The sequence below is a fragment of the Nematostella vectensis genome, chromosome 10, assembly GCF_932526225.1.
Source record: "Nematostella vectensis chromosome 10, jaNemVect1.1, whole genome shotgun sequence".
Classification (NCBI taxonomy): Eukaryota; Metazoa; Cnidaria; class Anthozoa; order Actiniaria; family Edwardsiidae; genus Nematostella; species Nematostella vectensis.
The window spans coordinates 14335958-14362024 of record NC_064043.1 but is presented as its reverse complement, the minus strand read 5'-3'; the positions used below and the strand labels follow the sequence as shown (position 1 = coordinate 14362024).

The 26067-nt window shown below is 40.2% G+C and overlaps 2 protein-coding genes across 3 annotated transcripts; one reads left to right on the top strand and one right to left on the bottom strand.

Moving 5' to 3' along the window:
- Positions 1 to 5404: 5404 nt before the first annotated feature.
- Positions 5405 to 8390, bottom strand: LOC5509443 (RING-box protein 1). The gene is made up of 6 exons (XM_001629908.3): positions 8242 to 8390; positions 8121 to 8148; positions 7993 to 8043; positions 7407 to 7477; positions 6123 to 6208; positions 5405 to 5656 (listed from the first exon to the last, which is right to left on the bottom strand). The coding sequence occupies exons 1-6, from the start codon at positions 8329 to 8331 to the stop codon at positions 5644 to 5646; spliced, it is 339 nt and encodes a 112-aa protein (XP_001629958.1). The 5' UTR covers positions 8332 to 8390; the 3' UTR covers positions 5405 to 5643.
- A 13-nt stretch (positions 8391 to 8403) lies between these two features.
- On the top strand, positions 8404 to 25425 carry LOC5517726. Of its 2 annotated transcripts, none has more exons than XM_048733317.1 (21): positions 8404 to 8759; positions 10510 to 10610; positions 11454 to 11523; positions 11665 to 11884; positions 12417 to 12516; positions 12613 to 12656; positions 13032 to 13109; positions 13820 to 13928; positions 14173 to 14260; positions 16811 to 16875; positions 16949 to 17055; positions 17151 to 17208; positions 18238 to 18294; positions 18591 to 18690; positions 18985 to 19024; positions 19454 to 19505; positions 20107 to 20224; positions 20879 to 20962; positions 23257 to 23383; positions 23763 to 23853; positions 23947 to 25425. In XM_048733317.1, exons 1-21 carry the CDS (start codon positions 8525 to 8527, stop codon positions 24031 to 24033), a joined length of 2031 nt encoding a protein of 676 aa, XP_048589274.1. In that variant the 5' UTR covers positions 8404 to 8524; the 3' UTR covers positions 24034 to 25425. The 2 variants fall into 2 exon arrangements, with proteins under 2 accessions (XP_048589274.1, XP_048589273.1); XM_048733316.1 differs by having other exon boundaries at positions 16790 to 16875.
- The last annotated feature ends 642 nt before the right edge of the window (positions 25426 to 26067 follow it).

The window sequence follows — 26067 nt, the reverse complement described above, 5'->3', positions numbered from 1 at the left end:
GTATGTACATTAATTTGCCATTTGCGATCGAAACAAATCGATATTTCACGATTCATATACAAGCAATCCATTTCTCAAAAAGTTTAACATCAACAGCGGGAATTCCCATTGAAAGTAGTTCCAAGAATTAACTACCGCCAACCGAAAAGGCTACAGCTAAAATCTATTTTTGTACCACTTTCACATCCTCAGATAAAGAGTTGTATGTAAATCATATAATGGAAGTGTCAATCAAAGAATAGAAATAAAAGTCTATTAATAGCAAAAGCTATGACAAAAGTGATTCTAGAACACCTATTAATGTAGCTTTTGAAGCAATATTTCTGTAGGATGTAGGCTGCGATTTCGATATTTTATAAGAATCTACGATTCTAGCGTAGGTGGTTTGCAAAAAATAGAAATAGGGCCTGTGTGGGTTTGAGAAGGGGGGGCTGTGTGGGTGTGAGAAGGGGGGGGAGGGCGTTTCGGAGGACGGAGAGCAGAATGTGCTCGCAAAATAAACCAAAAAACGAGATGTTTGTTCGCTATCTTCAACCTCTCAACGCAATTCTACCACCTCGGGCATTTCCTTCAATTACAAAAAAGCTTTACTTTCAAAAGAGCACTGAAACAAAAGACAAAAAGGTGGCCTCATCGACTAGGTCATGCGCCGCGCGCCTTGGGGCCTGGAAACATGGAAAGCTGTTGTTGGAACATAGAGGGTTTTAGCAAATGCGAATCGCAAATCGCCGGCGCTTGAAAGTAATTATCTTTAGTTGACAAGTGCTGACGTCTAAAAAGTCAGTGTGGGGTAAAGCTGTGACTTGGGTTGTGGGGCTACATCGTCTGTCCTTGAATAAGTCCCTTTGTTTAGGGTTATAGTCCAGGAAATAAGTTCGGTTATAGGTATAGTGCTTAGCAGCAACGGTACCACCACTGTTCGACCAGGTAACTTGTTACGTAATATCCACTCGACTCTCGCTAATTAATTGGTTTATTTTTGTTAGATGAATCTTTGTTAGATGAATCTTTTGCTTGTGACAAGTGCGAGTGTTTTCTACTCCTATCCTAGTTTAAAAAAATCAATTTCCCGATTAATTCTTATTGTGCAACGTATTTTCAGCGCGGGAAACCATTCAGTTGTTCAGTGGCCATGTAAAACAATTTTTGATCTTGGCGTAGGATATATTTTACGGCTTGGAAAAGCAATAATAGCCCCACTCGATTTTGCCCCCCTCCCCTCCCGCCCCCCAAAAATTCTTGATTCAACTGAGTAAATTATGAAAGTCGACTTTCCTCGTTCGAGTTACATAATGTTTGGGAGCATGCAGTTTGGCACTAATCGCTAAATAAAGCCATCGAAAATCATCATTGTCTTTCTCATCACTGCGATAACGCATACAGTCCACGCGTTCTGTTTCATATATCTAAAATCTGTTTTGATATAATTCGACTAAACTTGATTCTGATACATAATTTCGTTTCCCCTTTTCTCTCTACTCGCCTTTCATGCTTCAAACTAATGAAGCCAAAATGAATTTGATTGTTTTCAATCCGATTAGTTGTCTATTCTGAAGGTAAATCCATAACATGATCCCTTCAATGCATCACAAAATCATTCAAACAATCGGGGAATGTCCTCTTATAATTTGTGTTAAAATTTGCGTATGGGTTGGGAAATGGCATCCCTATAACGAAAATATTTCCGGTATTGTATTTCCCCCACAAAACCTTAATCCATTTTAAAACATTTATATGACCCAACGATTGGTAGCCCTACGCGTCACGGCCTTCACCGCAACCCAACCATAAAATGATTATAAAAGTTGGGAAGATTAGGGGAGGATGGATGCAAATCCCAACAATTTGTTTGTCAAATGTTTTACGCTGTTTGTGGTTATAATTTTGTACAGAGATATCGTAAAAAATGCTGTAAGAAGGGGCGTAAGGTTTTGCGGTGATGCGGTTTTGCCTTAAATCTGGCGCGGTTTTTCGGGTTTTATTCCGCGGTATTATTGCGGTTTGTCTATATACTGCGCGGTTTACGGTTATTGACTTATTTTGACGGTTTTGCGTTTTTTTGACGTTTTTCTGTGGTGTTTCTGTGCGGTTTTGCGGTTGTCGCACCTCTCTTGCGCCCCCTCCTGTATAATTATATTCACGCGACCAACGAGTTCTTTCTAATTCTACCACATTTTCCATATGTTATTTTGGGTTATTAGAAAGCGTATTCTAGAGGAGAAAATAAAAAAATTCCCACGCGTTCAAACCCCCCCCCCCCTCCCCCACCACCACCACCCTCTACAACGTTCGCAATAGACATGCTATTTGTAAACAAAGTTATAATTTATACATTTAAGCATAAGCAAATAAGATAAAAAAAAAGGCATTCTAGACCACTCTGGTATGTCATTAATTCATAAGTCAAATCCGATAATAAACGATAAACATCCCGTGGAGATACTGAAAAAATCTCTTTTTGTTTCGGGGTGATCAGATTTTTTTTACTAAAAAAAACTCCCCCCTCCCCCCCCCCAACACCTCCCCCAGAAAAATTAGGCCCACTTTTTGGATTTCGCAAATCCCAAAGAAAATCCTGGGTACGGGCCTGATAACGGTAGACAACAACAAAACGTTTTCATCTCCATACGTAGTTGCAGAGCATTATTAGAATTATCTGAAATAATTATTGCGCTTCTACACATTAAAAAACGCTCTACCTACCGAGCACCATCTCGAATAATTTTAAGGTGGGAATTTTCTCCATCGAGCTTGGAAACGTGAATAGATAGATAGATAGATGCCTTTTTAATGAGGGATTCACAATATCACAGTGATAATGTACGCACACGCCCATATCATCTAATACACCCAGGTTATTTTGTCAAGCGCACTCGACATTTGCTTACCTCCGGCATCAAATAAAGGGCATACAAATTGCTCCACCGTCTATCGAGCCGCAGTTTAACACTTTTGTCAAAGAGACTATGTACTCTGCAGACTTGATTAAATTTAATTGTCGATTTAAGTCACGTCTCTAGCGAATACCGACCGTCTACACGAACCATACAATGTCTAGGTCTGATAACTAATGAATCCGCGGTATAAGACTTTTCTCTATTGAGGTAGTCCATCTTTGGTTTTTATCCTCTGATGGTTGACATGCACAGTCAACTGAATAATAGCCTGACAAATAAAACAAACTGCCTGCCCAGCGATTCCAACTTAAACCTCAAGACTTTTCAGTTATTTACTGGGACTTAATAGCGTATTCTCGGTGCTCAGAGCAAAGCGTGTTTTCCACGTACCAGTGGGTTGCCCTCACGACTAAGAAGATTTGAGACCACCTTAAAGATCACTAGGTGGTGTTCAAAAGACTTCCTTCGGGAGTAATTGGTTCTTTTCAGAATCAAACGATTCAACTTTGCTTCAAATTAAAATAGTAGTTAAAAACCACACGAGTAAGAAATTATTTTTTTTTTAAGATAAGAACCAACTAAACTGTTTAATTGCTTTTGATTGATCTCAATTGTGTGACTTTAACACGAGCCACCGCATCACGTCCTACTAGCATCCTGTGTTCATTACGTCACGTCACGTCCGCTTGGAACGTGATGCGAAGGTTCTTATGCGATACCCTTTAACATGAGAGAAGTGGTTGTCCTGCGTGAGATTTCCCTGATATAGAGACGAAAAACACATACTGTAAATATCCAAAAATACGCACTGAGAGACCTTTCCCCCCCTCGAACTCCAAACACTTGAGCATAACAATTACGATTAAGATAATATACCTCACACACCTTTACTTTTCTCTCCTTTTCGCGTGTTTATTAATTCCGTACACTTAGGAGCCTAAAGGTTTCATAATATCATGCGATATTATGAATTACAAGGAAACCCGCATTTACAGTTGGGATTTCCGTTAAATGTCTTCACCTGGGCGCAATACAGTAATTGATCGGATAAGCGCCGGGGCGCTTATATGATTTTCGTGCTATACGAGGTGCTTATATGATTTTCGTGCTATACGAGGCGCTTATTTTAGATAGGCACTTCTTTCAAAATCCTTTTTTAACAAATGAGTTTTTAAAACGTAAAAGAAGTAGAAATCCTTCCAACAAAACAAGGAATTAAAAATATTCCGGGGTTGAAATGGTATGTTTTAACGCTCCTGTGGAAACAGAGGTGTTTCGTTGACGTTTTCACGAGGCAAAAAACACACCAACCATGTGTTGATTTTTCCCTGATTCAACCACGCCCAGTTATTCTACAGCTTGTCTGTAGGTTTTCCTGTCATACCAGCATGACAAAACAAGCTTTCATTTACACAATTTTGTGGCGAGTTGTGAGACAGTTTCTTTCAATCGTATAAGGTGCTCTGACTCGTACCTAGGCGTCTCAAGTCAGTAAACACAGGTGAAAAATATCACTAGCCTAGAGCGCAATGAGCCATGGGAAGGTGTAGCGCTGGGGCAAAGGACCAAGGGCCTTCGTTCTACCCAAGTACCCCTGCGCGCTTAGTCCGGTCACTCTAGTAAGCGCCTGGGTATGGTACGGACAATAAGGCGCTTATTCGGGGTAGGCGCCATTACGCGAGGCGTTTATCATTGGGAGGGGCTTTTTGTTGTGTATTGTTCATATTGATTGACTATTGGATACATGTCGATTCATATTGATTGATTATTGGATACATGTCGCCTGCATGTCTCCTAGTAGATTAGCCACCCAGAGCACAGGGAGCCCAAGCTCACAGTTAGTGGTTTTTGGGTAATAATGTAGAGGGAGGTAGGGGTGACCGAATTTGACGAAACTTCACAGAGGTAAATAAAATGATCACTTCTAACCGCTTGGTAAGTTACGTGTGTTTTTATTTAGAATTTCTCACAAAACCCACTAACTGTGAGCTTGGGCTCCCTGTGCCCAGAGAGACAATGTAGCGCGCTACAAATCTTGTAGCAAATGGTGCGCACGCACCTTGTACGCGGCTGCTGTCATGTACTAGGTTTGGTGAGTGCTAGAGTCTAAAATTCCAATCTTCACGGTTTGAATCCCAATATTGGGAGGCGAACGGGATCTATGAGGCCTTTAAGGGCCTCATTCGAAGGCTGAAACGCACAGGTCATAGCTTGCGAGCCAGAGGCAGTCTTCCGTCTGATCCAGGCCCAGGAAACCCCAAATACTATTTATATAAACACAGGGATCCCTCTTGACAGCGGCCGACCATAGTGTATGACATTAGATAAAATAGTTATAGAACACTGTCCCTCAGTCATGCTTTGTATTTGTCAGGGTATAACTATAGAGCACTATTATTTGTATTTGACCATAATATGTCTGAGGAACCTATAGAAGCCATTTTTTTTGTCTTTGATGAGACCTCCTTGGGGCAGGAGAGAGGAAAAAGACGAAAATCAGGCAGAGATTACCACCAGTGTTTGGTTTATTATAAAAATAAAAAAAATACACTAAATACAATAACAAAATCTTTTTAATCTACAATAATATGTGGTAAATAGTATTCACAGGGCATATGGTAAGGCTAGACAACAGAAAAAACTAAATAATTCAGTTCTGGTTACAACTGTCCGTGAAACCCGATGCACTAAAGCATGAGCTTACTGGCGTAACAAGGCTATATCAGGCCAACAAGAGCATCCAAGCCTACCGGCCATACCTAGGGGGAACAAACAAAATCATTTAAAAAATTATATTAGCAAAGCTAACCATTAGCCTCACTCTAACCTAAATGAATAACTCTTTTGGTCTAAGTTACCAAAGACGTCTCACCAAATCCAAAAAATCTCCTATTATCATTATACCCTGTTGTAAGATACAAACTAACCTACCCCAAGAGAGCAATTTATTTTCCATAGCCACTCCCTCTTATCACCCTCCACATTACCAACACACACAACCCTCACTATTCCATCTTTACAGGCCCCTGCTTCTTGATTCAAATACCCAAATAAAAACAAAATTAAGTCCTTTTAAATAAACACCTCCCTCCAATAAGCCCCTCCACCAAATAAGCGCCCGGTCTGAGAGTCAAAAATTTAATAAGCACTGGGGCGCTTATTCAAGTAAATATGGTATGGTATAGCCATGGTGTTTATATAGACAATGTTGGAGTCATCGCTTACTTTTGGAACTCCCACTCCCTGTTGTCTAAGGGACAGACTTGTCTTGTCTTCAACCATCTTGAGATGCAGTGGAAGTGAAAAGCATGCTGCAAAAACAGGGAGGGCTAGATTAAGGTGGGTGGGTCACACTAGAAGGGTATCAGAGAAAACAGGGAGGGCTAGATTAAGGTGGGTGGGTCACACTAGAAGGGTATCAGAGAAAACAGGGAGGGCTAGATTAAGGTGGGTGGGTCACACTAGAAGGGTATCAGAGAAAACAGGGAGGGCTAGATTAAGGTGGGTGGGTCACACTAGAAGGGTATCAGAGAAAACAGGGAGGGCTAGATTAAGGTGGGTGGGTCACACTAGAAGGGTATCAGAGAAAACAGGGAGGGCTAGATTAAGGTGGGTGGGTCACACTAGAAGGGTATCAGAGAAAACAGGGAGGGCTAGATTAAGGTGGGTGGGTCACACTAGAAGGGTATCAGAGAAAACAGGAAGGGCTAGATTAAGGTGGGTGGGTCACACTAGAAGGGTATTAGAGAAAACAGGGAGAGCTAGATTAAGGTGGTTGGGTCACACTAGAAGGGTATCAGAGAAAACAGGGAGGGCTAGATTAAGGTGGTTGGGTCACACTAGAAGGGTATCAGAGAAAACAGGGAGGGCTAGATTAAGGTGGGTGGGTCACACTAGAAGGGTATCAGAGAAAACAGGGGAGGGCTAGATTAAGGTGGGTGGGTTACACCAGAACAGGTCTAAAAAAAACCAGGGAGGGCTACATTAAGGTGGGTGGGTCGCATCAGAAGGGTCTCAGAGAAAACAGGGATGGGAATTGTCTGGCGGGGTCTGGGAATTTCCCAAGAAAGATGCGAGGGTATTTTGCATTAAAAAAATTACAATTCACATTTTGATTACATTTTGCATAAGTTATTATTGTCTCATCGGGTCTAGGATGTGAAGTTGGTAGAGTAGATGACGTTTGGTCCCAAAATTCATAAATACACAGTCAGATCTATACAAAATTGTTAAGCTCTTCTTTATGTTTCAGTGAAGGTCTGGAAAATTCAGCATTTAGATAATTCAGAGAGGGTTGACTTCAATAAAAAAAAGGTAAAAATGGTACTCTGTAAGGTTTGTTTGAGTAATTTATCATGATTTTGGAGAAAAATTGGAGATGGTTGTTGGTTTTGGGTATATAGTGCAATGGAGAGGTGGAAATAAAACTTGCTTAAAAGTGTATTTCTTGTCTAAATAAATGCTAGCATTTGTTTATTTAGGTACTAAAGGGCATGATAAAGTACTTACATTACACACACCCCAAGCTACTGTACACTCCTCACTTGTCGCAGATGCTTGGTTTGCTTGACATTCAATACCTAAAGAGCACATTAAATGCTATGGTAAGTATACCTGGAAAAAGAGAAGTTATTGTAATAATAATATTAAATAACATTTATATAGCGCTTATACATCGCTGTTCTAAGCGCTTCACAATTCAAAATAATATTTTAAAAAAGTCTAAAAATCTAAATCTAATCTAAATCTGAATCTACTGGCGTATCGATTTATAAATATATCAATTAATAAATTAATAAATTACAGGCTCTTCACTGAGCCTGTCTCTTCATGCCTATAAAAATCATTTTGTTTGCATGTACCCCGAGTCGGCGGTTCAATGCGTTTTGCTGCATTAGCAAATTATGTAGTTTAGCAGCTATTTATTGCTCAAGTTCGTTTTTCACGCAAAATTCACGAACAAATAGTAAAATGAAGAGTAGGGAATCTTGTTTCAAGTAAAAATAGAGAGTTATCCTTTGGGTGTACAGAGAAGAAAGCAAAATAGAACAAAAAAGAAAACACTCAAAGAAAGGACTGACAGACAAAAACTTACACAAGTCCATGATATGATTTCTACAGATTGCACAATTGTCGACGACTATATCTGTGAGAATAAAATAAGAAGTGAATAAAACCAAAAGTCCATAACGCATAAAATAATCATCAGCAAAAATAACCTACCCCAAGCCCAGAGAGCAACAGCGTTCCACTGAAAATAGAAAAATAGTTGATGCTTAAAAAATGAATTTGGGCAGTTGGTACAATAGAAACAATAGGTCTAAAAGTTAAAATGGTATCTAACCTTTTTAACTTCGAAGCGTTTTTTCGCTGGGCCCGCAGAAGTCGACGGCTGAGCGGTATCATCTACATCCATACGATCTTCGTCCGCCATTTTCCTAGATGTTTCTTGTTCACCTACGCGGCCAGGGACCTGTGCTCTAGATACTGACTGCGCATGCTCCTCTGTACTAACATAGAAGCCAGGCCTGCAATATGGCGACCCACGGAGAAAACATTTCTCCAACTGTGCCATAAAAACACCCCAATGACACGCGAATTTTGCGAATAAGAATTATTTTGCACAAATGCCTATTTCCAGTATGGCTAGTCTACGTTCACCAGTGCATGCAGTGACGAAACTGGGAGCAAAAAGGGCGATGTTTATCCATACATTTTGTTGGGCTCGCGTGATTTCTCCTTGTTGTGGTTGGGTTATTTCGAATGGCCGCAGCCAGAAAAGAGGTTATAGCACAAAGCTTGAAGGAAGGACTGTTAGAATCGGTTGTGCGTCTGGATTCTGGGGGGATTCTGCAACTGCAGGTAAAAGGATTTGGTCTATCACTGTATTATTATACTTGAATGAGGATAACTAAGGATGATGATGGTGATATGCTCATAGTGATTGTGATGATTGCTGTGTGATTATCATTGTATTGATAGTTTTTACAGCACAAGAAGTTTTATTGATATTAAGTTCAAACTGTAATCATCAGAACCACCCCACGCAGTGCCAATAACGGGTGATCATTTTTCACATCAAGTTCCTTCAATTTCAAAAGTACACTTTAAATACTGCAATTCCCAAGCAAATAAGCAAGTTTGTAGTCTATATATAGATTGGTACCACAGTGCCTATGATCACAATACCGTTTTTGATAAGATTAATAGACCTTTTGTGGCCAAAGTTGCTAAAAATTTGTGACTCCCTTACTTTATCAATGATTTTCCACAATAGGGAACTTGCGCTAAGAGATCATGCGATCTTTTTGGGTGGCAAATTTAAAATACAATAATAAAACAAAAAAATCAGAAATGACTGCGCCCGTCACACCAGAGAACGACAAAAAAATTAAATCTTTAAATGAAGCTAAACCCTTTCTGAAAAAAAAGGATTCTTGCTTTTATTTCATAAGCGCTGAATAAGTTGCACATGATCTCTTAGCGCAAGTCCCCTATTGGGGCTGTTTCACATCAAATCAAGACAATGTTCAGTTTAGTGATCTCTTGTAACATGCGGTAGCTGTAACTTAAATTCTTATGTTTAAAAAGTGTCAATTGTACACTTACACATTAGGGCTCCCCTAATTTTGTAAGCACAATAAATTTTGCCAGGGGATCAAGGTAATTCATTGATCGGATGCGCACACAAATATCCAATCAGAAAGCAGCAAATAGAAGCCAGCCAAGTGCAATCCAAATGTCCCACAAAAGTCCCACAAATTCTACAACATGTCGGATTGGGACAGTGAGTCCTGTTCGGATTTGTCTAAAATATAGACGTTTATAGGGGTTTTCCTGCGACTTGGGAAATAAAACACGCTCACCTAACATGATGGAAACTTGTCTTGTTGTCCAAGCTTGGTCAAAATCTTGTAGAGAAGCATAGAAATATATAATGTGAATACAAGTTTGGTTGTTGAATGGAAACGGCACGAATCCAGCTCAAAATAGGAAAACTTGGAAATGATAAAATAAAGCGGTGCTTTCTTCAGTAGGTACTATGTGTTTATGTGTTTTCGAGGAGTAGAAGAGTAGAATGTGAGTACTAGGAGTAGAAGAGTAGAAATAAAAGCGGAATTCACAGTTTACGCTAAACTTCTAACTACAAGTTCTGGGTAGTGATCCTGCATGGGAAAACATATAATAACAGCTAAATTGAACAGGTATTAAACCACTTTCTCAGCTGTTTAAACGACTTTGGTCGTTTAAATGATGTTTTTAGTCGTTTATATGTTATGCATAAATGTTTAAACGTTTTGCATAAACGTTCAATGATCTTTCATAAACATTCAAACATGAGTTTCAAATGGTTTCAATTGGCCGCAAAAAATGAATGAGTTTACAAAAGAAAAGACATCGTCTGAGGGGTTTTTGACGCGTTTTAATGCCCATTAAATGGCATTGGTCGAAAAATGGAAAGTCGTTATATAATACGTTTTCATGAAAAGTCACATGATATTCCTGCTTGTTATCCCTGTTATAGCCTAGATATCTTGCAATGATGAGTAGGTGTACTTGCTTTATACACTCTGTCATAAATTAGTTTTTAATCTGGCTCATTTATCCACAGCACCCCAGCTGGTCAAAGGAGGCAATGTTGATTATCTAATGTTCGATTACTTGTCTGAGATTACGATGTCTCTGCTGACAGCAGCCAAGCGAAAGTCTCCTGTAAGTGCATATTTTGTCTTTTCTTGTAAACACTTATAATGCTTGATAAATCTAAAAAACAATTACAGTAAAAACAGCCAACTATTATGGGTACTATTGACACGTGTACAGTACCTATAGGGAAGGGTAATTTATGGGGGGAGGGATTAAGGGTTTTTTTCCACAGCATCTTTTTTTCTGTTGGTACTGTCTATCTTTTCTTTCTTTGTGTGCTGATTTTTTAGTGTGAGGCTTGTGTAATATTTTGTTTTAACCTACTGCTTGGCCATGAATAGCATGTGTTCCATCCCTTATAGACACATCTTCAAATCCCCATTTTGCTTTTCCAGTCAAAGTCTCTCCTTATACAATCATTATATCTTACAGGCAGGAGCAAAAATAGTTTTGAACCTTTTTATCCCCTTCTATAATGGTAGATAATGTGAAAAAATGCCTTTGCCCTGCTTATGAACAAATAGTTAGAATATGAATACTATAATTTTTGACTGTATTATGTCAAATAACCAAACACGTTGGTTTATATCAAACAGATCTAGGGGTAGACCGAGTTGCCCCCTTCCCTTAAAGATAACAAGAAATATATAAGAAATGCACAAAAGAAACAATGAATCCTGCCCCCCTATTCTTGGAACCCTTCTTTCAGCCCCCCCCCCCCCCCCCCCCTTTTGGGACTCCTGGATGCACCCCTGATATCAACATTCAACAGCTGTGTAAATCATAGCTTATCTGGTATTCCTAGAGAAGCAATTAAGAGAGTATTGATCCAACTGATTTATCAAAGTTTTGATTCACAAGGAGGATGGATGAATATATGGTTGACTTATCACTCTATTGTCCACACAGAATTTGGGCTACACGCCAGACTTTGTGGAGGTTGCAGTGAAACCCCTCATCAGAGAAGTGAAAATGAGAGGTAATATTACAACACAGAATGAAAGTTTTTTAAATTCCACGTGTGGATTCTGAGTAATTCTGTATGTTGGTACACAAGCGCTACCCGAAGTGGCTGCCTCCAGCAAAATGCTTCTCTACTAACTTGAAACATATACTTTAGGAATTCGACTGATCAGTAACGCGGGTGGGGTCAACCCCCTAGCCTGTGCTAAAGCTGTCGAAGAGGCAGCAGAAGAGGCTGGTGTTGACGTGAAAATTGCTGTTGTCATGGGTGATGACATGATGGACAGGGTTGATGAAATTAGCCAATCACAGATCTCTGAAATTGACAGTGGCAAAGAATTCCCATCACAGGTCGTCAGCATGAATGCATACTTGGGGTAAACATGTGAATGTATATTATATACTAAAACTTCTGTCTTTCACCTTTCGAGCTTAAGACTTAAGAAATTGTTATAGAGTGATGAAACAGCATTATCTTTTAACTTGACCATTTTAGAACTGAGCTAACTTATTGTATTATTGTATCTTTCATGTTTTTCCACATTTTCATAATTCATGTACCATCCAGAATATTAGGCAACCTCTGTGAAGTTAGCAAAAATTTGGAATAGACGCTCAACAATGTAACCGGATAGGAAAGAAATTCAAACTTCGCGTTATAAAATAAAATAAAAAATCCCATAAGTTTGTTTTATACAGATTGAACAGGTGTTCCATGTTGTTTCCTTCTATTTAAAGAATTCACGGTGTATTAGCATATGTCCTTATCTTGTAGACACATGTATTATGTTATTCCCCTCCTTTGAAAAGATAAGATGTATAGCTAGAATATCCTTATCTTGTAGGGCCGAACCTATTGCAAAGGCACTGGGATATGGGATGTATAGCTAGAATACCCTTATCTTGTAGGGCCGAACCTATTGCAAAGGCACTGGGATATGGCGCTGACATTGTTATCACAGGACGTTGTGTAGACAGCGCATTAGCCCTTGGCCCCTTGATGCATGAGGTAGGCTGATAAATAGCAATGCTACAGTATTTATGTGCTCTGTCATTTCTTCTATAAATGTCAACTTAGAAAACAACACATATCTGTTTCCTCTAGTTTGGCTGGAAACCAAATGAGTATGACCTACTTGCAGCTGGGAGGTAAGACATTCTGTTGCATTATGGAGAGTGAAGGGATGTAATGTACAGAACATAGCTCTGGTTGTTCAGTGGTGGTTATACCTAACTTGTGGAAAATCAAATAGATGCAAATATGCATCTGTCCATTCTTTTGGATTGAATTCCCCAAGCAGGCATCAATTACTCACAAGTTTTTAATGTCCTATGTACCGTTTTTCTTAGGTTTAAAAAATTTTCCTCTCTATTTTTGCACATTTGAATGAATCATGGATATTTCAAGATCTTTGCACAGTCCTAATGTCTATTATTTGAGTGATATTTAGTTTAAGCTACCTCTTCCTCTCTCTGTAGTGTAGTCTGTTTGTTGTTTGTTCACTGGTCTGTCTTCTCTCTCAGCCTGGCTGGACACTTGATTGAGTGTGGTGCACAAGCCACTGGTGGAATATTCACTGATTGGCAAGTCGTGGCTGACTGGTGAGTAACGAGAGGTGTGACTACTAGATACAAATGCAGCATTGGGACCAGAACAGTAATTCACTGCCTTAAAAGTTCAAAATAGCATCCTTTAGCTTTGGTAATATGTCACTAGTTCCATTTGGAAACTTTTACCCAAATACATACTGAAAACAATATGTTGATTCCTTATCTAAGGGCACGTTTTTTTCTTATCATTCTGGAATAGGAATGGTTGGTAGAGAATGTTCAGAATGGCATTTGAGTCATTCTGCTACAGATAGCAGAATGGGTGGAATGGCCTTCATTACATTCCAGAATGGGAACACACGATAAACGGACGCACGGTTTTAGTCTATTCTTATCATTCATATTCTGGAATCATGAGTAAAAAAAAGCACCCTGTGACAAAACACATTGGTTATTTCAAAATTTGAATGAAGTGCATCATTTAAAAACTAATTTATTGTGATACTTGAAAACACTTGAACCAGTAACAAGAAAGATAAAGGGAAAAAAAAGCTCTGTTAGCAATATTATTATGTAATATTAATATTATTATTATTATGCAATATTATGTTTATTAATTACCACAGCTAAACTCCCTTCGGTAACTGGACCCTACTGTAGGCCTCTACATTTTTGCTTTTGAATTTTTGAATGCATGTCTTGCCTTGAAATTGTAAATGGTTCTGTGTTTGACTTTGCTTTGAATATTGTGTGATTTGCAGGGAGAATATTGGCTATCCAATAGCAGAATGCTCATCAGACGGGAGGTTCATAATCTGCAAGCCCCCAAATACTGGTGGACTGGTGTCCCCTTCAACGGTGGCAGAACAGGTTGTGTGTTTGTAATACAATTTCAAGATATCACTGCCAACACATTGGAAAAACCAAAATTTTCACACAGCAACTTAGATCAATGCTAGCTCTGCATGTATACCTTATCTCACTCTAATTGTGTTTTCTTGCCTTGCCCTTGTTTTCAAATAAACTGTTTACAGTTTATTTATGGTTTTCTCCATGTGTGTGTTAATGTTTGATATTACATATACAATTCTCAATGGGTTTTCATTGTTTCTAGCTAATCTATGAGATTGGGGACCCCTGCATGTACATTTTACCCGATGTGGTCTGTGACTTTTCTAACGTGACGGTACAAGGTGTGTTAGGTAAGTTGGCACTTGGGGAGTAATTAATTTGAAAGTGGCTAACGAGACGGTACAAGGTGTGTTAGGTAAGTTGGCACTTGGAGAGTAATTAATTTGAAAGTGGCTAACGAGACGGTACAAGGTGTGTTAGGTAAGTTGGCACTTGGGGAGTAATTAATTTGAAAGTGGCTAACGAGACGGTACAAGGTGTGTTAGGTAAGTTGGCACTTGGAGAGTAATTAATTTGAAAGTGGCTAACGAGACGGTACAAGGTGTGTTAGGTAAGTTGGCACTTGGGGAGTAATTAATTTGAAAGTGGCTAACGAGACGGTACAAGGTGTGTTAGGTAAGTTGGCACTTGGGGAGTAATTAATTTGAAAGTGGCTAACGAGACGGTACAAGGTGTGTTAGGTAAGTTGGCACTTGGAGAGTAATTAATTTGAAAATGGCTAACGAGACGGTACAAGGTGTGTTAGGTAAGTTGGCACTTGGGGAGTAATTAATTTGAAAGTGGCTAACGAGACGGTACAAGGTGTGTTAGGTAAGTTGGCACTTGGGGAGTAATTAATTTGAAAGTGGCTAACGAGACGGTACAAGGTGTGTTAGGTAAGTTGGCACTTGGAGAGTAATTAATTTGAAAGTGGCTAACGAGACGGTACAAGGTGTGTTAGGTAAGTTGGCACTTGGGGAGTAATTAATTTGAAAGTGGCTAACGAGACGGTACAAGGTGTGTTAGGTAAGTTGGCACGTGGAGCGTAATTAACACATTGACCCCTCAACCTGCCTTCCATGGCCTCCAAATACTCCTTAAAAGCTTGTGAAACCACTTGGATTGCAAAGCAATCAGATGTTTTTTTACCCCGAAGCCAAACAAATCAATTCCAGGTCATACAGACCCAGACTAGCAGTGTAAACAATTTTGGAATCAATTTGGTTTCAGAAAAGACAGCATTTAGGAGAGCTGTGGTGATTCATTGGTAAATTATTTTCTCATCCAGACAAACAAGAAAAAAAACACCATGAATCCACCTTTGCTTACAAATATCCACAAGCACAGCACTCAGTTATGTCCCAATAGACTTTATGATGGCCTAGGGCTCTCTCCCAATATGCTTAAAGCTGTATTTTTAATGAAAAATACATGCAACCATCAACTTGTGCTTGCCTCAGCGAAGCGACAAGGGATTAGAGATGGGACTGCAAAGCACTGTTGGAAAGCTAGGATACCGCTGACTAGGTGCAGCAGTGTTTGACTATGACGGGCTCTAAAAAACTGAAAATAAGGGGGGAGGTATCTGGGTGTTAAGTAAGTTGGCACATAAAAATTTTGAAAGAAGTTGACATTTGTGCTACAACCAGTGTTCTTATTATTTACCTACTTATCCTTTGCTCCACTCTGTATCTCTTACTAAACAACTTGACAGAATGACAGCATATTAAAATCAATTAATGCATTTATGAATTGTTGCTGTGTGTAGTCCAACAGTGGAATAGGGTATTCTCACACATAATGGATAGACATGAAGGAAAAAACATGGCACGGTGCTTTAAATAAGCCCATTTTGCATCTAATGAGGCGGAATATTTCTCTATGCACTTACTTAGAAATAGCAAACAAAATATCAAATGCAACTTTTTATAAATGGATGAGACTTTTTGTATGAAGTGTCGATGAAATTTGAGCTTTTTGTCCCTGAGCCCATACATAGCGCAAGGATGATCAAGAAAAAATTATCTTAAAAAGCCAAAATCTGGGTATATGCATTGCGGCCTCACATTTGTGTTTGAAAATACTTCCGGAATACAAAGGAACCGATCGCCATTGTAAGAAATCTTTAATTGTGCAGGTTTTTCCGTCATACAGTATGTCTAGTGGATATGCTCACATAGTGGAATATACTCACATAGTGGATATGCTTATATAATGGAATATACTCACATAGTGGATATGCTTATATAATGGAATATGACCACATAGTGGATATGCTTATATAGTGGATATGCTCATATAGTGGAATATGCTCACATACTGGATATGCTCCACTCACATAGTGAATATGCTCCACTCACATACTGGATATGCTCCACTCACATAGTGAATATGCTCATATATGCAAAATGCTCACATACTGGATATGCTCCACTCACATAGTGAATATGCTCATATATGCAAAATGCTCACATAGTGAATATGCTCCACTCACATAGTGGATATGCTCCACTCACATAGTGAATATGCTCCACTCACATACTGGATATGCTCCACTCACATAGTGAATATGCTCCACTCACATACTGGATATGCTCCACTCACATAGTGAATATGCTCATATATGCAAAATGCTCACATACTGGATATGCTCCACTCACATAGTGAATATGCTCATATGTGCAAAATGCTCACATAGTGGATATGCTCACATAGTGGATATGCTCATATAGTGAATATACTCTTATAGTAGAATATGCTCACATACTGGATATGCTCCACTCACATACTGGATATGCTCACATACTGGATATGCTCATATATGCAAAATGCTCACATAGTGGACTATTCTGGTGAACCAGGCTATGACGGGGGAGGAGTGCTGGTGCAAGGTGCTGTCGGACAGAGGGCCACAGATAATTACAAGGTGAGTGTCTTGATGGGGCTCGTTCATTGTATAGGAACTAGTGTGAAATAATGTATTGGCGTTAACATTTCAGGTTTGTGCAACATATGCCGATGGTTTTCGTTCGACTGCTGTATGCCCTGTAGGGGGTCCATTTGCCTCGATGAAGGCAAGAAAAGTTGGAGAAACAATCTTAAAACGGTAAAAACCATATTGCTCAGCAGTTGCCATATATTTGTCAAACAAGATGTAAAAAAAAAGTAAGTAAAAGTAAAAAGTGCATTTTACTTTTCTAGGACACGGCGTATGTTTAAAGAGCTTGGGCTGAAAGATTACACACGGACTCATATTCAGGTACAGCAAGTATTAGAACAACAATTAAGGTGGCGCGCCGAGGTTATTTTGGCTAAACAGCTTATACTAAATTCCCTACAGAAGACTCATTTTCGGCGCGATTTTCGTAAATTTTTCAGATTTTATTAATGCATCTATGCTTTATCTGATTTCGCTAGATTCACTCTTCTTGGAAATCAAATTATTTTTTGTCATGCAAGTTAAAATGATATTTTTATATTAAAAAAAAATCTCGAAATCTCCGCGATGATTTTTTTTTTCTAAATCTACAGTAACACCTAGCAATACTCCAACTTGAAGCACACGAATTTTTGGCTTAAAACTGACCTGTCAAACTTTCGCGATTGATGAATCTTTATTTCACGCCAAAATTGTCCTCGAAATATTTGAAAAAATAAATGCACTCTTGCCTACAAAGATCCATCCCCGAAATTACGCCCCCTGCCGAGTCCAAACCCTAAAGCAACTTGTGTGAGAGGGGCAAGAGGACCAGTGTTGCACAACAATAAATTCCAGATAGTCAATTCGAAAGTATTTTTGTTAAGATAATTTTTCCTTTTCAACATTTTAACGCAACCTGCTCATCTTCCAAACTATTACCCGACGCTATTGGTAAAATAGGCCTTACCAAAAGTACTTGGTTGATGTAGTTGTATGTCAAACTTGCATTTATGAGAAATTAGAATCAAAAGTTGAGTATCTGAACGCGCTTCAAACGAAGCCCGCGCTAGTGTCACACATGGTAATCGACGATAGCTGCCTTGTTTGTTTCACATGTGACAAAGTTGCACGAGCGGAACTGAGATCCCGGGTTGTGCATTTCGTACAGATATCTCTATTCTATGAGAACGCTTACTGTGAAGATGTGAACGCTGAAAGAAACACTCTATACAGTCTAAACAAGTATTAGAACAATTTATTCGATTTATTCGCCACTGAGATAAACATCTCATACAGTATGCATAGGTCTCGTAGCCTAGGAAGCAATGCCCCATGCGTCAATGCTTATGAGTGAATTGTACTTTTTAGGTGCTGGGCTCAGAGCAGACATATGGAAAACATGCCTCCCCTGGAATCATGAATGCTGTAAGTTTGGACTATTGTCGTTCTTGAAAAGTTTGCATCGCTATCCCCTTTGCCTCCAATCATTTAGGAAAAACTAAGTCAGTAAATCTAGGGAAACTAGGGTATTTTCAAGCAAAGTGCCTAATAAGTATCTTTTAAAGATTTCTTTCAAATCGAATCTTGTATTTTCAATATTTGAACAACAACAATAAAATATGTTGCTGATAAATATTCTTCAAGCCGCCGCACTCTGTTTGTATAGGGTCGCATAGAAGCAGTTTTTTCAGTCTTTAAGTTGCTGTTCCTTGTTGGTATAGGGTCCCAGAGAGGCAGTTCTGTGGCTGGCTGTTCATCATCACCAGAAGCAAGCTCTAAGCATTTTTGCAAGAGAGATTGCATCGGCAGGAACAAGCATGGGTCAGTTCACACAGATTATGTTGTTGTTTAGATGTAGAAAAGTTTCAAGTTTCATGTCATACTCGTAAAAGTTGGAGTAGAGTATACAGTATTATAACTATCACCATCACCATCGTAATTGTCACCATCATCATCATCGTCATCATCATCATCATCATCATCATCATCATCATCAAAACGTAAAAATTCATGATCAAATATATTTTTTTTACAAAAACGTTCTACGTTTACATAAACATATTTTCACTACCTCTTTTAAAACCTCAACTTACAATAAGTCGTATTTCTCAACAGCTCCAGGCTTTACTACAATAGTAGGGGGTAGGCCGAAGGCGTAAGTATCTATGATATATTTGCTTTTATACGCTCCTCTCGTCATTGTTTACATAATAACAGGATGAAGATTTGAAAGGAATATCTGCTTTGTGCTATGGATTCTCTTGTATTGTGCTTTGTTCTGCGGATTTTCTTGTATTTGGACACCTGAAGAAATGTATAGATGTGTGAAGAGTTGGCAACTGCTGACAACAACAAACATGTGTGCTAGTTTTTTTTCTTAAATCTATTTGGTGTGCAAAATTTAGCAAAACAGAACTTATTTCAGTGGATCCTGAAGTGTTGGGAATGAAGTGTTGGGAATGAATGGGAGCTAAAATCCAATAAAATCCAAAGAAATGCTCACCATACGTTTTTTATATGGGTTCGCTTACGTGGATGTTTGCTAACAGAGAGGAGATTGTAATGATATAATACTTAATTCCAGGTCGCCACTACTGAGACTTTACTCGTTCTTGTATCCGAAGGATAAACTTAAGGTATCATCTGTCTTTTACTCGTCTTTCACTGTGCTTTTCTGAGTGGTGCTAATTGCATTTGCTCGTGTTGGTACTGTATAGACAAATATTTTTGTTAAAAGCGGGTATTCGTACCATGGCACCTGGAGAGAAGGGGAAAATAAAAGGGGGATAATGGTTGTGATACGGGTAGAGGTTGGTGGCAGGGGTGAGGGCGGGAGGGTAATTGTGGGGATAATGTTACAGTGAGTGTAGTTGGACTATAAGGAGTGTCCGGGATAGTGATGCGGTTGTTCTTACCAAGGTAGGGGAGGTATAGACCGGAAACCAAAAAGGCTGATAAGGGGGTGTGCACACTGGTGGAGAAAGCAGTGAGTTAAAATATAATGAAAACAACAAAAGTTCAAAAACATGCACATAAATGTATAATAAATTACGGTAAATAAGGAATAATATTTCATAGAGCTTTTTGAAAGGTTAAGCAGCCTCACGTGTGTTCTAATACAGGGTTTATCATCAGGAGGTAAGACCAAGATAATCTGCATCTTACGTATGCTTTAATGTGGGGTACAAAGAAGCGGCTCTATCTTTTTTTATGGTTCTGAAATTTTGTTCTGTACAGACTGATATTTATATAAACGGCGAACATGTGGAGACTATGACGTCATCAGCGCCAGCCGAGAAGCATGGCACGACCGTGACGAAGGAACCCAGAACGCACACAGCCCCTGGCAGAATACGTAAGCTCGTCATTTATATCAACCATATCCATCCACCCCTTACCATATACACACCTTTCAGAACTCACCTAGCCACTGCTACAAACAACATTGGTCCTGAATGTCTGCAATGCTTATACCATTCCTTGCAAACTATTGAAACACCGGCTTAGAACCTTTACCCTTCACATCAACTCCCACAAAAGTGATTTATAACACAGTCAAACTCAATTCCTGGCCAAAATGTAACCAAAATCCATGTCCTGGAAATAGGGCGTAGTCAATCAACCGTCTAAGCCAACACATTTATATTGTCACTTTCGCCCCAAAAACTTTTTACTGCATACAGCAACAATATTACTTTAATTGTCTACGCCTTATTCTCAGATCGGCATTAGTTTGTTTATTCTCAGTCGCGATACTAGTATAACTATCTCTCAACTGACTTTAAACGAGCGACTACTATTCTGCACCTGAGATAACATACAGACCTACTTTATCCTTCTCCCTTACCTACAATATTCTACTTGTCATTTTCGAGAGCACAACCCCGGCCTCTGATGACATGCAGACCTGTTGTATTCTTCTCCCTCACCTACACTGTCTCACTCGTCATATACGAGAGGAGCTGTTTAGATGCCGCCCTCACAGGCCCGTTGTTGTGTGACACTTTAGGCATGCCAAAAGGTCGCTGCACTTTCCCCTTGAGCTCCCTGGCGGTCACGCGGAGTGGCGACAAGGGCAACAGTGTCAATATAGGTACGTGTTATCGTGTCACGCTATCCTCGGGTCACGCGACACAAGGGCAAAAGTGTCAATATAGGTACGTGTTATCGTGTCACGCTATCCTCGGGTCACGCGACACAAGAGCAACAGTGTCAATATAGGTACGTGTTATCGTGTCACGCTATCCTCGGGTCACGCGACACAAGGGCAACAGTGTCAATATGGGTACGTGTTATCATGTCACGCTATCCTCGGGTCACGCGACACAAGGGCAACAGTGTCAATATAGGTACGTGTTATCATGTCACGCTATCCTCGGGTCACGCGAAACAAGGGCAACAGTGTCAATATAGGTACGTGTTATCATGTCACGCTTTCCTCGGGTCACGCGAAACAAGGGCAACAGTGTCAATATAGGTACGTGTTATCGTGTCACGCTATCCTCGGGTCACGCGACACAAGGGCAACAGTGTCAATATAGGTACGTGTTATCATGTCACGCTATCCTCGGGTCACGCGACACAAGGGCAACAGTGTCAATATAGGTACGTGTTATCGTGTCACGCTATCCTCGGGTCACGCGACACAAGGGCAACAATGTCAATATAGGTACGTGTTATCATGTCACGCTATCCTCGGGTCACGCGACACAAGGGCAAAAGTGTCAATATAGGTACGTGTTATCGTGTCACGCTATCCTCGGGTCACTAGACAAGGGCAACAGTGTCAATATAGGTACGTGTTATCGTGTCACGCTATCCTCGGGTCACGCGACACAAGGGCAACAGTGTCAATATAGGTACGTGTTATCGTGTCACGCTATCCTCGGGTCACGCGACACAAGGGCAACAGTGTCAATATAGGTACGTGTTATCGTGTCACGCTATCCTCGGGTCACTAGACAAGGGCAACAGTGTCAATATAGGTACGTGTTATCGTGTCACGCTATCCTCGGGTCACGCGACACAAGGGCAACAGTGTCAATATAGGTACGTGTTATCGGGTCACGCTATCCTCGGGTCACGCGACACAAGGGCAACAGTGTCAATATAGGTACGTGTTATCGTGTCACGCTATCCTCGGGTCACGAGACACAAGGGCAACAGTGTCAATATAGGTACGTGTTATCATGTCACGCTTTCCTCGGGTCACGCGAAACAAGGGCAACAGTGTCAATATAGGTACGTGTTATCATGTCACGCTATCCTCGGGTCACGAGAGACAAGAGCAACAGTGTCAATATAGGTACGTGTTATCATGTCACGCTATCCTCGGGTCACGCGACACAAGGGCAACAGTGTCAATATAGGTACGTGTTATCATGTCACGCTATCCTCGGGTCACGCGACACAAGGGCAACAGTGTCAATATAGGTACGTGTTATCATGTCACGCTATCCTCGGGTCACGCGAAACAAGGGCAACAGTGTCAATATAGGTACGTGTTATCGTGTCACGCTATCCTCGGGTCACGAGACACAAGGGCAATAGTGTCAATATAGGTACGTGTTATCATGTCACGCTATCCTCGGGTCACGCGACACAAGGGCAACAGTGTCAATATAGGTACGTGTTATCATGTCACGCTATCCTCGGGTTACGCGACACAAGGGCAACAGTGTCAATATAGGTACGTGTTATCGTGTCACGCTATCCTCGGGTCACGCGACACAAGGGCAACAGTGTCAATATAGGTACGTGTTATCATGTCACGCTATCCTCGGGTCACGCTATCCTCGGGTCACGCGACACAAGGGCAACAGTGTCAATATAGGTACGTGTTATCATGTCACGCTATCCTCGGGTCACGAGAGACAAGGGCAACAGTGTCAATATAGGTACGTGTTATCATGTCACGCTTTCCTCGGGTCACGAGACACAAGGGCAACAGTGTCAATATAGGTACGTGTTATCATGTCACGCTATCCTCGGGTCACGCGACACAAGGGCAAAAGTGTCAATATAGGTACGTGTTATCGGGTCACGCTATCCTCGGGTCACGAGACACAAGGGCAACAGTGTCAATATAGGTACGTGTTATCGTGTCACGCTATCCTCGGGTCACGCGACACAAGAGCAACAGTGTCAATATAAGTACGTGTTATCGTGTCACGCTATCCTCGGGTCACGAGACACAAGGGCAACCGCGAAATTCTGACGTCGCGAAAATGAGGTGTAATAAGGTAACTAGGGGTAGATATCGTTTTTTTTAACCAAGGCTTAGACATTTCTTAGTTTTAATATCAGTATCTCGACTATTTTATTTCTCGAGTATTTTTGTTGTTGAACTCAATGCTGGTTAATAAATATTTTCTTGTGTGTCCCTAGGTGTGATTGCCAGGCATCCATCGTATGTGCCTTTCTTGCGAAGCGCCCTGACAGAGGAAGCAGTCGAGGAGTACTTTAAACATCTCTTTGAGACCAAACCACAGAAAGGCCATTGTCGTGTGAAAAGGTGGGGAAAGTCAACAAAACGAAAAATGTTTAAGAAAGTCCTAGCCTTTGTTACTGTTTGTTGTTATTGCGAGCACTTCCTCGGACCGTGTCGTCACAAGAAAAAGCCATTAGAGTTATTTAGATCGTACTTTCAATCTTGCTCCCAGGACCTGTGACCCCTAGAGCCAGCAGGAAGTTGGCGGACCCCTAAAGTCACGGATGGAGAAAGTCTTTCTTGTAGCCGTTCTTGACTCATGACGCTAGTAGGTGCTCGAGACCCAGTTATCATGTTAGATTATGGGTCTAAGAAGCACCAGTTATTATTATTAGCTAGTGTTCTAAGAGCCCCAGTTATTAGGATGGGCTTGTCGTCTGTTCTTACCTTTTCATCACTCCAGATACGAGTTACCTGGCATCAACGCGTTCAACTTCATCCTGGAAGACTCCCTTGGGGGAGGGGGTGTGGCATCCCTGCGCAGTGACCCTCAGGTATGGACACCACCCCTCCTGATGCCTCTGTTATTTCAGATATCACTTGTTTTAAAGCCCCCATTCCATGACGATGCTCCTTTTGTTTTTTAGGGCAAAGCACTCGGCCAGATGTTGCTTGATTTCAAGATCAAGAACGTGCCCGACATTCTCCCTTCTGTCATTGAGCCCACGTTGTAAGGCAGAAAGGCAGTTAAGTAAAGAGCTTGGGCAGAGCTTGGCCATTACGAACCGACCAAAGAATCGTCATAGCACATAAAGGTGGATTTACACGAGCCGATGTGTCGGCCCGATTGTCGACAAGGGCATTTACAGCACCGGTTTGTCGGCCCGATTGTCGGCCAGGTAATCTAAAAGCTGTGTTTTTCGTTTTTTTGAAGAGAAAAGTCTGGCCGACACCGAAAGAAGATACACGAAATCGGCATTTGTGAAACAGCCTTTTGTTTAGTCAATATGTAAAATGGTCTTGGAATTGTTCGAAAAAAGGTTCGGCACCCAGGGCAATTTTTAAGTCAAACATAATATAAAAATTATGATGATAAGTAAAAGCGGTGTTCGCGACGCGTAAAGCACCCGTACGAGAGCGTACGATAATGAACTTCTAAGATGTTGTGTATTTTGACCGCCTTGTCTTCCTGTCTACCGGAGGCTCCAACCCAAGGAGTCGTGTTGATGGCCCCTGGCATTGAACGTTGGATGCTAAGGATATATGAATAATAAAATTCTATCGCTGAGTATTAAAATTGATAATTCCTGATGAAGACAGCATTGCCGAAACGTCGAAAAAATAATACTTGGTTATAGAAAAAAAAATTCGTATATTCTTACCAAGCCGCCAAAACATGGTACTATATACATGAGTATAATGTATATCGTGTATAACGTATTATAACAATTTCCATTCAACATAAGCCCTAAATCAGTATAAATGTTAAGTTCCGGGCAAATCAAATACCAAATAAAAATAAAAAAAACAAATACAAATCAAAAATCATGTAACCATTTTATTTTATGTATATTTCAGTAGCGAACTAAACCCCTGGAATCACGGTAAATTAAAACGAGTCCATTCCATGCAAAAGCATAAAGAATTATATGGATGATTGTTATTTTTCCATAATCCAAAATGGAACCAAAATTTCAGTGACACACAATCGGATCTAGACTCTTAAAGAAAACTTTATAAAAAGTATTTTATTCTAACGTGTGATAGTCACGTCTTTTTTGATTAATTCAATAAAATTTTCAATAAGATTTTAAAAAGTCTCCCGCCGCTCGGCGGCGGCACGCTAAGCTAAGTATCCCGTAGCTAAGTAGGAAGAAGCCGTGACGATTCCTGGGTGCCCTGTTGGAGATCCATGTGCTAACGCCGGTCTGAATTCTATTCCCTTTTGTCTTATTCGTTAGACCTTTTCCGAAGTTTTGAGAGATGACATTGTCTCTCATAAAACAACATGGGTCCACAACATGTTAATAAATAACAACTAAACACAATTTGTAATAAGGTGTTGTTTTCCTTAGTGTTGAAAAAATGAGCAATAACCGAATTAAACAAGTTAGAAATTACGCCAAGTATTGTGTTGGTATTTGTTACGTAGTAGCAGCTTATACCGCAATTGTCGCTATTTTCCTTCCCTGTTTCGTAGAAATACTTTGATAAGCCAGACTCAAACGAAAAGTGGAATAAGACCAAACAATCGGAAGATTGGTAGGAAATAACCCATGCGACATGAGGTAATTTTGCCTACGCATAAACCATGACTAACTTGCTTGTAATCGCTTGCTGCGGTTAGGCTCTATCGCTATTTCCCTTTTCTCTTTTACTAGGCCATACTTCGATTAGCCAGGATCTTCCGGACAGGAACAAAAAATTCCTAATAATAGTTATTTCGGAAATCATTTAAAGATTAAGAGACCCATGTGATATGAGCTATATTTGGCTACGGCGAACCGGGGCTTAGCTGATATGAGCTATATTTGGCTAAGGTGAACCGGGGCTTAGCTTATATGAGCTATATTTGGCTACGGTGAACCGTAGCTTAGATAGCTTGTATCGCTTGAATGTGATATGAGCTATATTTGGCTACAGTGAACCAGGGCTTAGATTGCTTGTATCGATTAAATGTGATATGAGCTATATTTGGCTACAGCGAACCTTAGCTTTAGATTGCTTGTATCGCTTGATTGTGATATGAGTTATATTTGGCTACAGCG